Here is a 14,854-nt window from a genome sequence, read left to right on the forward strand (position 1 = left end):
AATAAAACAGAGTGTATTGTGAAGGAAGACGGTGACAAATGTGGCCACAAAATATGCGGAAAAAATACGACCAACCTTAAGCGGCACCTTAAGGCTCGCCACAAGGATATTTTTTCGAAGGTAAGTTACAAATGCTGTTAACATAATCGATAAATGTCATAGTAAGCTAATACATTAGTACGTTTTCCACATACTCCTGGCGCAAATGGGCTGCTAACTTCAGGCTAAAATCAGCTTTTGTTACGCTAACGTCAATTCATTATGTGTGTGTTACTTTAGCACCATGTTTAGCCATGTTTACATTCAGTGATGGTGTGGTTATCTCTTTGTGAGTATGTTCTGTCAGCACGTAACTTGACATGTTAAACAGGTCGAATGACTGTTATACGTAGAGTCTGCTAGCTTTAGCCTAAAAGCCACAAGTGACGTTGTGCAGCCCCATTAAGGAATCAGGAATTAATTGATTATTTTATTACATCGTTTGCACAAATTAAAGAGAGTGGGGTTGTATGATATCTGTTGTAACTGCACTGGCAGACAGGGCCACGTTGAGCATATGTGTTCCTCATCCATCACTCATATTTTGGGCATGTTTATGTTCATTGTACTTTAACAAATTCTGAGAAATAAAGCCACAATTGCTGAAGTAGAATGTTTTTGTTTTTTGGCTTTTTTGGAGTAATGAACTTTGATTCCACTGTTACCACTTAATCTGTGTGTAATACACAATCCTTGGATCAGAAATTTGCTGTTGGGTGGAAACCCTATATGTCTAAAACCATTCCTTTATTGTTATTTTTTGTGAAAATAGCAGATCTGCAAGCTTACAATGGGTTGAACTTATAGATCTGCTGCTATTTTCACAACTTATCTGTGACACTGCCCAACAGCAATCTCCAATACTTATTGACCTAAATTAATTTGTTAAAAGACTATACTTGTATACTTATATTATACTTGTTATTCTTTTTTTTTGGACTAAAACTAGACTAAAACCTTTTTGACTTTTCATCGACTAAAACTAGACTAAAACCCTTTTGAGTTCTCGTCGACTAAAACTGGACTAAAACTATCACATATAAAAGTGACTAAAATGTGACTAAAACTAATAAGCATTTTAGTCCAAAAGACTAAGACTAAGACTAAATGTAAGATGGTTGTCAAAAACAACACTGCTGCTATAGCAGCCGCAACATTAATGCTGCCCCAACGATGACTCTTGCTGACCTACTGCCTTCGGTAATGGCACCATTCCCAAATTATGTCGGCTCTATTGATAACCTCACTAACAACTTTGACGATGCCCTGCGCGAAACCATTGATAGTATAGCACCGCTAAAGCAAAAAAGGGCCCCTAAAAGGCGCACCCCATAGTTTACAGAAGAAACTAGAGCTCATAAATTATCATGTAGAAAGCTGGAACGCAAATGGCGTGCGACTAAACTTTAGGTTTTCCATCAAGCATGGAATGATAGTTTAATAACTTATAAACACATGATTACCTTAGCTAAAGCTAAATATTCCTTAAATCTCATCCGCCTCAACAAAAACGATCCTAAATTTTTGTTTAGTACAGTAGCATCGCTAACCCAACAAGGGACTCCTCCCAGTAGCTCCACCCACTCGGCAGATGACTTTATGAATTTCTTTAATAAGAAAATTTAACTCATTAGAAAGGAGATTAAAGACAATGCACCCCAGCTACAACTGGTTTCTATTAACACAGATACGACTGTATATACAACGGATACTGCCCTCCAAAATAGTCTCTCTCTTTTTGATGAAATAACATTAGAGGAATTATTACGGCGTGTAAGTGGGATAAAACAAACAACATGTTTACTTGACCCACTTCCTGGGAAGCTTATCAAGGAGCTTTTTGTATTATTAGGTCCATCAGTGCTAAATATTATAAACTTATCACTTTCCTCCGGCACTGTTCCCCTAGCATTCAAAAAAGCGGTTATTCATCCTTTGCTCAAAAAACCTACCCTCGATCCTGACTTCATGGTAAACTACCGACCGGTGTCCCACCTTCCGTTTATTTCGAAAATCCTCAAAAAAATGGTTGCACAGCAGCTAAATGAACACTTAGTGTCTAACAATCTCTGTGAATCCTTTGAATCCGGTTTCAGGGCAAATCACTCTACGGAGACTGCCCTCGCAAAAATGCGAGGGCTAACGATGGACTCTGATGCGTCATCTATGTTGCTGCTTCTTGATCTTAGCGCTGCTTTCGATACCGTCGATCATAATATTTTATTAGAGCGTATCAAAACACGTGTTAGTATATCAGACTTAGCCTTGTCTTGGTTTAACTCTTATCTTACTGACAGGATGCAGTGCGTCTCCCATAATAATGTGACCTCGGACTATTTTAAGGTAACGTGCGGAGTTCCCCAGGGTTCGGTTCTTGGCCCTGCACTCTTCAGCATACTACATACTGCCGCTAGGTGACATCATACGCAAATACGGTGTTAGCTTTCACTGTTATGCTGATGACACTCAACTCTACATGCCCCTAAAGCTGACCAACACGCCGGATTGTAGTCAGCTGGAGGCGTGTCTTAATGAAATTAAACAATGGATTTCCGCTAATATTTTGCAACTCAACGCCAAGAAAACGGAAATGCTGATTATCAGTTCTGCCAGACACCGACATTTATTTAATAATACCACCTTAACATTTGACAACCAAACAATTACACAAGGCGACTCGGTAAAGAATCTGGGTATTATCTTCGACCCAACTCTCTCGTTTGAGTCACACATTAAGAGTGTTACTAAAGCGGCCTTCTTTCATCTCCGTAATATCGCTAAAATGTGTTCCATTTTGTCCACTAGCGACGCTGAGATCATTATTCATGCTTTCGTTACGTCTCGTCTCGATTACTGTTACGTATTATTTTCGGGTCTCCCTATGTCTAGCTTTAAAAGATTACAGTTGGTACAAAATGCGGCTGCTAGACTTTTGACAAAAACAAGAAACTTTGATTATATTACGCCTATACTGGCTCACCTGCACTGGCTTCCTGTGCACTTAAGATGTGACTTTAAGGTTTTACTACTTACGTATAAAATACTACACAGTCTAGCTCCAGCCTATCTTGCCGATTGTATTGTACCATATGTCCCGGCAAGAATTTTGCGTTCAAAGAACTCCGGCTTATTAGTGATTCCCAGAGCCCAAAAAAAGTCTGCGGGCTATAGAGCGTTTTCTAATCGGGCTCCAGTACTATGGAATGCCCTCCCGGTAACAGTTAGAGATGCTACCTCAGTAGAAGCATTTAAGTCCCATCTTAAAACTCATTTGTATACTCTAGCCTTTAAATAGACCCCCTTTTTAAACCAGTTGATCTGCCGTTTCTTTTCTTTTCTCCTCTGTGGACTGGACTTTCGCTGATATGTTGGATCCACTATGGACTGGACCTTCACAATATTATGTCAGACCCACTCGACATCCATTGCTTTCGGTCTCCCCTGGGGGTGGGAGGGGGGGAGGGGGGGTACCCACATATGCAGTCCTCTCCAAGGTTTCTCATAGTCATTCACATCGACGTCCCACTGGGGTGAGTTTTTCCTTGCCCTTATGTGGGCTCTGTACCGATGTCGTTGTGGCTTGTGCAGCCCTTTGAGACACTTGTGATTTAGGGCTAAATAAATAAGCATTGATTGATTGATTGATTGATGTCAGAAAACCAACAAATTTAACTGAACTGCACCAATTTTGTCAAGAGGAGTGGTCAAAAATTCAACCAGAAGCTTGCCAGAAGCTTGTGGACGGCTACCAAAAGCGCCTTATTGCAGTGAAACTTGCCAAGGGACATGTAACCAAATATTAACATTGCTGTATGTATACTTTTGACCCAGCAGATTTGGTCACATTTTCAGTAGACCCATAATAAATTCATAAAAGAACCAAACTTCATGAATGTTTTTGTGACAAACAAGTATGTGCTCCAATCACTCTATTACAAAAAAACGTTGGGGGTGCTGGACCCTATCTCAGCTGCATTATATCAAATAATAAATTGCTAGAATCGGTTTGAATCGAGAGTCGTGTTGATTCTGAATTTTGCCCAAAGATTCACACCCCTATTGGATATATATTGCGGTATAACCCAGACGTCAGTTCTGGGACCAAAACTATTCAAACTTTAAAATAACGACATCAGTAAAAAGAATAAAAGGCCTCATCACAGAAGCCATCAAATCCTTACAGAGCAATAAGTCACCCGGCCCGGATGGCTTCAGTGAAGAATATTACAAGACTTTCTCCAGTGTTCTTGCTCCGGCTCTAAGAGACATGTATAATGAAGCTTTTCTGCACCATCGCGTCCCAGAAACCTTGTCGAGGGCCACCATTTCTCTCATCCTAAAAAAAGAGAAAGACCCCCTGCTTTGCAGCAGCTATAGACCAATTTCGCTCTTAAATGTAGATCTAAAAATTCTATCCAAGGTTCTCGCTCTTCGGCTCCAAAGAGTGATGCCTTCCATCATCTCGTTGGATCAAACAGGTTTTATGCTAGGCCGGCAATCCTCACACAACACTCGCCGCCTTCTAAACATTATCCATTCGCCAAACCCCTCGACCCCGGAGGTGGTAGTGTCCCTCGATGCGGAGAAAGCCTTTGACAGGGTTGAATGGGAATATCTATTTGAAGTGATGGGTCGGTTTGGTTTTAATGAAGATTTCATTCTCTGGGTTAAACTTTTGTATTCGTCCCCAGTAGCTTCGGTACGTACAAATAATACACTATCCGCCCCAATTTTTCTTAAAAGAGGCACTAGACAAGGTTGCCCGTTGTCTCCATTACTGTTTGCTATTGCAATAGAACCCCTTGCTCTTTGGCTGTGCGCAGAGGCGGGCTTTAAAGGTATCACCCGGTCGGACACGTTGCACAAAGTCTCGACCTGCTCTTGGACATCTCGGATCCTGCTAGCTCACTCCCGGTAATATTTGACATTCTGGAGCGGTTTGGCACACACTCTGGTTACAAACTTAACTACCAAAAAAGTGAGCTGTTTCCGATTAATTCCTTAGCTAAACAGTTACCACGATCTTTAGCGGCATTCAAATGGGCGCAGGACGGGATTCATTACTTGGGAATCCTTATTATGTCTGATATGCTCCGGGCAAATTTTTTACCTCTAATTGAAAATATGGAGAAGAACTTTGCCCGCTGGTCTGTTTTACCACTATCTCTCGCTGGCTGGATCAATCTGATCAAGATGATCACTCTGCCTAAATTCCTTTACCATTTTCAACATATCCCCATATGTATTACAAAATAATTTTTCGATAAATTAGACAAATCAATATCCAAATTTTTATGGGGGGCCGGATCGGCCCGAATCCGCAAGTCGGTCCTACAATCTCCCAAATCTGAAGGAGGGCTTGCACTCCCCAATTTTAGACAATATTATTGGGCGGCTAATGTACAGAAACTCCTATACTGGATGGATGGAGACTCTCAGACCCTCCCGGCCTGGGTATCCCTTGAAACGGCAATCCCAAACTCCTCATTACATTCTTGCTTATGCTCATCACTCCCTTTTCCATTTAAACTTGAAGGCGCAAACACCATTGTAGCGATCTCCATTAAAATATGGAACCAGCTACGGAAACACTTGGGTTTTCAGGGCCCATCTATATTGACCCCGCTACTTAAAAAACAATTATATAAACCTTCCCGTACTGACCCCGCATTCATGACTTGGCAGGATCATGGTATCACCACTGTGAAAGACCTCTATGCAGATGGAGTGTTCTCATCCTTCACTGAACTCTCTTCCAAATACGATTTGCCGAACTCCCACTTTTTTCGTTTTTTTTCAGGCGAGGGACTTTGTAAAGAAGCAGTTCCCACACTTTCCAAATCGTCCTCTGGAAACTCTTATAGATACATTGTTATCTTTGAGCCCTAACCATAAAAAATGTATCTCCGTGTTATAAACCTCCTTAAGTTCAGTTGCTCCAAACTCTCTGTCAGTGATAAGAGCCTCGTGGGAGAGCGAACTTAATACCAACATATCCGATGAACACTGGAACTCTGCCCTGAAACTGGTCCACTCCTCCTCAATATGTGCCCGTCATAGTCTCATCCAATGCAAAGTAATCCATAAAATTCACTACACTAATTCAAAACTATCCAAAATCTACCCCACTGTTAGCAATACCTGCAATAGATGCAAACAATCTCCGGCTGATCATGTCCATATGTTCTGGTCCTGCTCTAAACTATGTTCGTTTTGGGAGGACATTTTTGACACAATCGGAAAGGCATACGGTCAAAACTTTCCCCCCAACCCATTATCAGCCATTTTTGGCGTATGCCCCGATAACATGTGCCCGGTACCACTAAAACGCGCTGTTGCTTTTACGACCTTGCTGGCCAGGCAATTAATCTTGTTTAATTGGAAGCTGGCTCGCCCCCCCATCACACGGCCGTTAGATTAGAGAGGTTCTCTACAATCTAAAACTGGTCAAACTTAGGTTTTCGCTAAAAGGCTCGGCTCAAGCGTTTGAAAGCTCATGGAGTCCTTTCTTGCTGTATGTCAACTCTCTTGATTTATGCCCAGACGCAGATGAGGAATAATCTCCCTTTTATTTATTATTATAATTTTTATTTTTTTATTTTATTTTTTTTAATTTCTCTCTCCTTTCAGCCTGTTTGTCTGTCTCTGGCCTCATAAGTGTGTGTGTGCGTGTGTGTGTGTGTGTGTGTGTGTGTGTGTGTGTGTGTGTGTGTGTGTGTGTGTGTGTGTGTGTGTGTGTGTGTGTGTGTGTGTGTGTGTGTGTGAATGTGTCTGTCTTTGTCGTCTTGTTATATGATTGTGCCATATGTCCCTTGTTTGCGTGACCTGAGTGGCGTGGGAGGGTGGGGTGGGTGGTTTGGGTTTTAAGGGAAAGGGTGTGAATAATTTACTGACTTTAAAATTGTACTGTTTCGACTTGCACTTTTTTTTGTCTATTCGAAAACGCCCATAAAAAAATTTGGATTCAAAGAATAAAAGGCCTCAAATGAGTAACGGTAGAGGTAGAAATTAATAAACTCAAATTATTATTTGATTAAAACATATTATCCTTATATTTAAACAAAACCAATGTTAAGTTGTTTTGAACAAAAAAAGATACATGCAAATAGATAGTGTAGACATTGACACAGTGTAGGAAAATCTAATTTTAGGAGCAAAACAGAAACCACACATTAAACGCATACAACACAAAATGGAAAGAAATATGTCAATATGGAATAAGGAAAAATTAATGTCAAATATTACTCCATAATCTATGCTGTCCTTTGGTGTTGCCAATACCTGAGTTACTGTGTAGAGTAACTCATTTACTAGGAATGCTGCAGAAAAGATCAGGTATGATAATCCATAAGGCTGGTCATAGGGAACATACAAAAACACTTTTTTTTCAAAAATATTGAAGTGTATATATATTTTGTACACTTTCAAATGTTGAATGGTTAAATGTAAGTGTGACTGTTCATTGAGCTTTACTATTTTTAACATGATCAAAATATATATGTATATATAGACTGAAATATGAGAGCAGAACAAACCCAATTCCTCCTGGTTTTGGCTCTCTGCAGGAGTTTGTGGTGCAGCTCTTGGCCAATGCCCTCTTGGAATTTCTGCACAACATCCACCGTCGCTTGAAATTCTGTCTCGGATGCAAATGGACGCACTAAGGGCAAACAAAAAAATGGCAATGGAGCTTAAGAGGTTCTGCAGAGAAGAATGGGCAAAACTGCCTAGACATAGGTGTGCCAAGCTTGTGGTATCGTATTCAAAAAGACTTTAGGCTATAATTGCTGCCAAAGGTGCATCAACAAAGTATTGAGCAAAGGGTCTGAATACTTTTGTACACGTGATTTCTGTGTTTATTTTTAATAAACGTCCAAACATTTCTACATATTTGTTTTTTTCTGTCAAGATGGGGTGCTGAGTGTACATTTATGAGAAATAAAATTAACTTCTTTGATTTTAGCAAATGGATGCAATGAAACAAAGTGTGAAAAATTTAAAGGGGTCTGAATACTTTCCGTATGAGCTTTGCAGAAAACCTGCCTGAAACTCAGTTCCAATGGAGCAGGGATGTCAAACTCGTTTTCATTCAGGGCCACATTGCAGTTATGTTGCCCTCTGAGGGCCGATTGTAACAGTGACTGTATCTGAATATAAATATGTGCTGTGAAACTATAACAGTAAATTATTTGTGTGCCAAATGTGTTAAAAATCTGTAAAAATAAATAAATAAAAAAGACCCCGATATTTTGACACATATTAAATGTTTTAATTTTATGAAATGTTAAACTTTTAAAATGCTTTACTAGAATGCATTTCATTTATTTACAAAGTAAAAGAAAGTCAGTAAAAGTGTTGTCAATTTTATTGTAAAAATAAAAGTGGTACCGTTTCTTCATTTGCGGTTATGCACTGATAAAAAAAAACACCGTAAAGGAGCAGATGTGCTCAAAATACATTGTGCGATTAATTGGCATTTTTACATGATTATTGCAGTAATTTTTTGGTGATTAATTCCATTAGTTAAGGCGTCAACTTCAACAGCCCTAATATCAATGTACTGGTATAATCGCCTCACACTTCTATATTACACATTTGCCTTTGCATTTTTTCATACAAACTTATTTTGAAATCATAAGTCAAGGTGCTATCACATATTTAAGAATGTATTCTTTTTTTTTTTTTTTAAATGTATGCAATGTTAATATGTTTGTTGCATGATCAGATAATATTCTAGTTCAAAAGTCATGAAATTGCATGTAGTACATGCATTTTTTCTGTCAAAATCGAAATAGAAAAGCGCTATACAAGTATAACCCATTTATCATTTATTTAGCAAGATTATTGACGCAAATTATTTCCAAGCTTTTGCGGGTCACATAAAACAATGTGGCAGCCGAGTTCTGGGCCCTGGACCTTGAGTTTGACCCCTGTGTATGTATATAATAGAGGATGTGATTATGAACACAACTAGAAACTAGCAATGTTCTGATCAAGGACTGCGTGGCTCGGTTGGTGGAGCAACCGTGCCAGCAACCTGAGGGTTCCTAGTTCAACCCCCGGCTTCCACCATCCCGTCACGTCTGTTGTGTCTTTAAACAAAATGTGTGAATGGGTGAATGTGAAAATAGTGTCAAAGTGCTTTGAGTACCTAGAAGGTAGAAAAGCGCTATACAAGTATAACCCATTATCGTTTATGTTGCTGGTACCGCTCATCCATGTGTGAGATTGGCCAATAATAATACTGATACCATCCATCTTCTACCACTCGTCCCTCTCGGGTTTGCGGGAGAGCTGGAGCCTATCCCAGCTGCATAAGGCAGAGTACACACTAGACAAGTCACCACCTCGTTGCTGGGCCAACAAAGATAGACAGACAAGCATTCCCCCTCACATTCACACACTAGGGCCTATTCCCAGGTGCATGTCTTTGGAGGTGGGAGGAAACCAGAGTACTTGGAGAGAACCCACGCAGTCACAGGGAGAAAATGCAAACTCCACACAGAAAGACCCCAAGGCCTGGAATCGAACCCAGGACCGATTACATGATGTATTAGCTGTACATTTTTAAATCGATTTACAGTAAGTGACTGCTATTGACAGTTTAAAAATATTAACACAATATCTATTGCTTGATCAAAACAAAGGCAATAGGACACAATAACTAATAAAAGTAAAAACTACTATTACTCATTTAAATCCTTTGGCTTTTGCCTTCAAAGTCCTCTTGTGCCCAGGGAATTATTCCCTAAATTTGTAAACATTAAAAGGAACAAAAAAATGATATTAGGAAAATACAAATATTAACCTAATCACTCTAGTATCCATCATATACTGATGCTACCCTTGGTATCGACACCACCCATTTATGGATCGGTCTGCCCTTCTCTTACATGTCTTGTGCTGACTGTGACAATGTTGACACACCAACAGTTGTTATATTATCCTCTCTCTAGCTGTGTTTCCATTGCAGTTTTTCGCAAAATAAAAGCAATATTTAAAAAATGTAGACAAAGTACATTTACGAATTGTGGGTGTTTTGCATTATGAGCCGTAATTCTTGTAAAATCTCGTCTCGTGAGATTCCACTTTGAGGAAGATGGACGCTTTGCGATTCCATGGTTTCAGCCACTGCTGTTGTCATGATTGTAGCCTTGTCCTCCAGTGATAATAATACTTCCATCCATCCATTTTCTACCGCTTGTCTCTTATGGGGTAATGCAGTTAATTTGCTGTAATAGAGGTGATTATTTTTAACTTAGGGGACGGCTCCACACGGTGTATAGAGATACATAACTAGTTGCAAGTTAGTCAGCTTGGGGACTAAAAATAAATAAAGTGCCAGCCAGAGGGGATGAGCATTTATGGTCGGCAATAAAAATCTTTAATCGGCAAAAGAATTGGCCGGCACATCCCTACTATAAACAACATTACATAAATGTGCACATGTGGTTTAATGAGATCCAAAACAAGATGTCTCATGTCATCACTTTGAATTTGATTGTGGTTGCCGTATTAGCAGTGTTTCAAAGCGAGCATCACCTGCATCCAGGTACTTGGACAGGCTGCCCTCTAGTGAGGGGACGGGTAGGGGAGGCAGGCTGCTTTGGTACTGGAAGGTCCGCTCTTGCGGCGACTCGGACAAGTGATTGGTCATTTTGTCATCTGCCTGCAAACAAAAATATACGTCTGGTTGACAACTTCATGTGGCGCATCTTTACATTACATGGCTGAATGTATTTGTTTGTGTAAGCTAATTCTTCTATTTACCACACAAAAGGGTAAAAATGTGTGTAAACATGCACCCCTACTGTACTGTACAGGGGCAGTTATGTGACAAAGGTGCTCTGCTGTTTTTGGGAACCTATTCCTACTGTACCAGAGATATTGATACATTTTCAATTTTGGCGTTAAACTCATTTGACGTTGCTATGGTATAATTTGGTTATAACTAATGGATGTATTCAATCACGTTCTAATTTATCTAAAACTGATGAAATTTAACATTTTGCGTTCTCTTTTTCCAGCTTACTTGAGAAAATCAGGATCTCGATGAAAGCGGCATGTATGCACAGACGGCATCTTAGTATAATAAACACTCTCGTTCGTTCATAAATATGTTTTTAAACTGTAACTGTGCTGCTCATTGGGCCATTTCAAATAAATTTTAAATGTATTTCCATTTAAAATCAATGGCAAGTGCTGATAAAAGCGAATAATCTTTTATATGTAAAGAAATGCAAGACAGCAATAATAACAAATCAATCGAGCTTTTTCAAAAAGAAAATTGCGTTTTGTGATGATGTGTCTATAACGGACTACATTGAGCTTTGTGTTGGCAATGTGGTACCCAAGAAAAACATTGTAGTCTATCCCAATAACAAACCCTATGTAACAAAAGAAATAAAAGACTGCATAAATAGGAAAAAGCAGGCCTTTAGAAGTAAAGACAGAGCAGGACTGTCAGTTGTCCAAAAAGAACTCAAACAACTTCTCACTAATGCAAGAGAACATAGGCAAACAATGGAACATAATCTCCAAATGTCAAATACAAAAAAACTTTGGGACACAATGAAATCAGTCACTAATATGAACCCTGCAAAGAAACAAATCATCACCCTGGATGAGCAGCAAAAATCAAATGAGCTAAATGACTTTTATTTGAGATTTGACCGTCAAAACTTCTCTCAGGAGTGTGACAGTGTTTTGCAGTCCCTGCCAGACACTGATGACACCTGCTGCCTGGAAGTCGACCCAACCAGCATCCGCCGTCTCTTTAGTAGAGTACATACGGGCAAGGCCGCAGGCCCTGACGGCCTCCCAGCTTTTTTGCTCAAAAGCTGTGCAGAGGAACTAACTACAGCATGGTGTCCAATATTCCAACAGTCACTTAACACTCACACTGTTCCAGCTCTGTGGAAGAAGTCAATTATAACTCCAGTGCCTAAAAAGCCCGGTGTCACAGTACACAACGACTTTCGTCCGGTAGCTCTCACTTCGATTGTTATGAAATGTTTTGAAAAATGTGTTGTGTCACTGCTCATGAAGGATTTCAAGCCAAATTTAGATGTGTACCAGTTTGCGTACAAGCAGGAATGCAGTACTGATGATGCAATCCTTTGCACCTTGCACTTTATCTCCAAGCACCTTGAGAACACAAAAGCTTATGCTAGAATTGTATTTGTTGATTTCAGCTCAGCTTTTAATACAGTGCAAATTCACATACTATTGGAGAAGCTCAAAGACATGGGTGTAAACTCCACCTTGATCAAATGGTTCCACTCTTTTTTAACAAACAGAACACAGCAAGTGAAGGTCAACATAACACTGTCAGACACCAAACACTGCAACACAGGCGTCCCACAGGGTTGGGTTGTATCACCAACACTGTTTACATTGTACACCAATGATTGTAGGACTGTGCACCCTAACAATTATATGGTGAAATTTGCGGACGATACCGTCCGCAAGGATACGGACCCCTCTGTGTACCAAGACGAGATAGACCTATTTATTAGGTGGTGTGATACCAACCATCTTATTCTAAATGTGACCAAGACACAGGAAATGGTTTTGGATCCGAGGAAAGTGACTGACCATGAGCCAGTAGTCATCAAAAATCAGGAAATCACCTAGGTATCCTCATATAAATATTTAGGGGTTCATATTGATAGTCTTCTCTGCTGGAAGACACATATTGACAAACTGTGCAATAGACTGCAACAGAGACTATATTTTTTGCGAAGATTAAGATTGTACGGCGTAAGCAGCCACATCATGATGATTTTCTACCGTGCCATTGCAGAGAGCATCATTAGATACGGGATCACCTCATGGTTTGGCAACCTAACCGTTAAGCTAAAAAGCAAACTGGCCGGCATGCATAAAACGGCAATGAAAATCGTAGGGAGGAAAGAATATGAGCCTATACAGAGCATCTATGAGCAGGCAGTTAGGAAAAAAGCTAAGAAAATCATTTCCAACTCACAACACCCACTCTTCCCTGAATATGGAACCCTGCCATCAGGGAGAAGAGTCCGGGTCCCACTATGCAAATCTAACCACCTTAAATTATCATTTGTCCCAGCCTCCATTAAGCTGACCAACAATGTGCAATAGAATGTTAATACATAGGTTAGCACTTTTTTTTTAGCACATAGCACTTTAGCGCATAGCACTTTAGCACATAGCACTTTAGAACTAAGCACTTTAGCACAAAGCACTTTATCCATGAGCTCTAGTGCAATGCACACTGGTACTTTATCTTTATCTCCATACTGTAGATTTTATGCCTACATCAAAGTGCCACCTATGTCTATCAAGCTCCATGTTCTGATGTTTAAATGTTAGTTGTCTGGTTGTGGTTGTGTCTGTGCTTGTGTTTTTTTTCTGTTGTTTTTGTGTATGTTAAGAAAGCAATGATGCACTGTGCCCAAGACAAATTTCCCCGCGGGGACATTAAAGTTGAACCTTGAACCTTGAACCTTGAATGTTGTACACACGTACATAGACAACGTTTAGCTGGCGTACTTTGGCAAAAAAAAAAGATAGTTAAATCTGTTTGTCACACAACTACGTCTCTCTGTTGTTAGCTAGCAAACAAGCTAACTATCTTACCGAGGAGAGTCGGAGACCACATCTTCCAGATGTCCGACATGCCTCTGCTTTAAATACGCTCACATCACAGACGTACTGCCATCAAAAACAAATGTCCGCTTTGTAAATCAACAAGTTTATTTAAGTCTTTGACTTGTTTAGTTTTAACTTGCAGTGGCAGGAGCCATGTGTCTACTCTGTTGCTCGGCGGTCACGTGCCTGTCGGGAAAAATACGAGCGATGACGTCGACGATTTCGTCGCCGAATGAATCTGTCGGCGACAAATTGTATAAATTATTTTAATATGTCAACGAATAGTTGCACCCTTCTGTTGTTTAAAACACGAAATATTGTTTTACAGTGTATCGTTTTAGATGGGAAAAATGAGGTGGGGAGTTCAAATGTGAATTGTGTACTTAGTAATATCACTGTTATACTGAAAAATGTTAATCAAAGATCCTCTATATAGCAGGAGCATTAATGGATTTAAATCACATGCAACAAAAACTACACCTCTAAGTGAAAATGTCCATATTGGGCCAATATTTAGCCCTTTTCCTTCTTGTACTTTTGCAGGTACTTATAGCGTTAATATCCGTGTGAACAGTATAGCAATTCAAAGTAACGTGATGAATGCCGTTTTGAAGTGCATTAATCATACAATATTAAACATGTAGCAGTGCAAATAAAACAAATAAAACAGGTGCACCAGAGACACTATTCATTGACTGTAAGTGTCTAGTGCTAATTAGCTTTCTCGTTTGTGTGTTTATGGCGCTTCGTATGTAGATGTCAAAATATATCTCACCTTCATGGTATGTTGACTGCAGATTATTGGCGCTGCATGAGAGAAATGTGAAATTGATGCTGATATTTTTCAATGGAGCGGTTCAAATGTTGACGAGCTCAGTTGTCACCTTTAGCCCAGTGTGCGGGTATCCCAAGAGCCGATCAGAAGAGGCCACTGCGCATGCGCGGCTTAGTGGAACTTGCCCTGCCCGGCATTACAGTAGATGGATGCACATAGATATGTGGGGTGAATACTATGACATCGGTACCTACAAGTAGGTGCAATCTTTCATTTTATGAAATGATAAGAAGTACTTCAAAACTAACATGGTTGCTTAAGATAATTCTGCTAGGACATTGTTGTTGTTTTTTAAAGTTTGGGCTTTCTGAAAAGTTGAAATGTAACTTACAGAATTTCAATCCAATCATA

The 14,854-nt window shown here is 39.8% G+C and overlaps 1 protein-coding gene across 7 annotated transcripts in view; it reads right to left on the reverse strand.

Moving 5' to 3' along the window:
* Positions 1 to 14,580, reverse strand: part of crot (carnitine O-octanoyltransferase) — a 38,277-nt gene extending 23,697 nt beyond the window's left edge. For 2 of the 7 annotated variants that reach the window (XM_062062812.1, XM_062062819.1), the window contains exons 1-3: positions 14,444 to 14,580; positions 10,582 to 10,708; positions 7,575 to 7,699 (exon numbers count right to left, since the gene is read on the reverse strand). In XM_062062812.1, the coding sequence (XP_061918796.1) occupies positions 7,575 to 7,699; positions 10,582 to 10,708; positions 14,444 to 14,449 (258 nt within the window). In that variant the 5' untranslated portion in view covers positions 14,450 to 14,580. Of the gene's footprint in view, positions 1 to 7,574; positions 7,700 to 10,581; positions 10,709 to 13,656; positions 13,851 to 14,443 lie in introns of those variants that run through there. The other 5 variants (XM_062062818.1, XM_062062814.1, XM_062062813.1 and 2 more) reach the window with 4 other exon arrangements.
* Between the last annotated feature and the right edge of the window lie 274 nt (positions 14,581 to 14,854).

Source organism: Entelurus aequoreus, linkage group LG11, assembly GCF_033978785.1.
Source record: "Entelurus aequoreus isolate RoL-2023_Sb linkage group LG11, RoL_Eaeq_v1.1, whole genome shotgun sequence".
NCBI lineage: Eukaryota > Metazoa > Chordata > Actinopteri > Syngnathiformes > Syngnathidae > Entelurus > Entelurus aequoreus.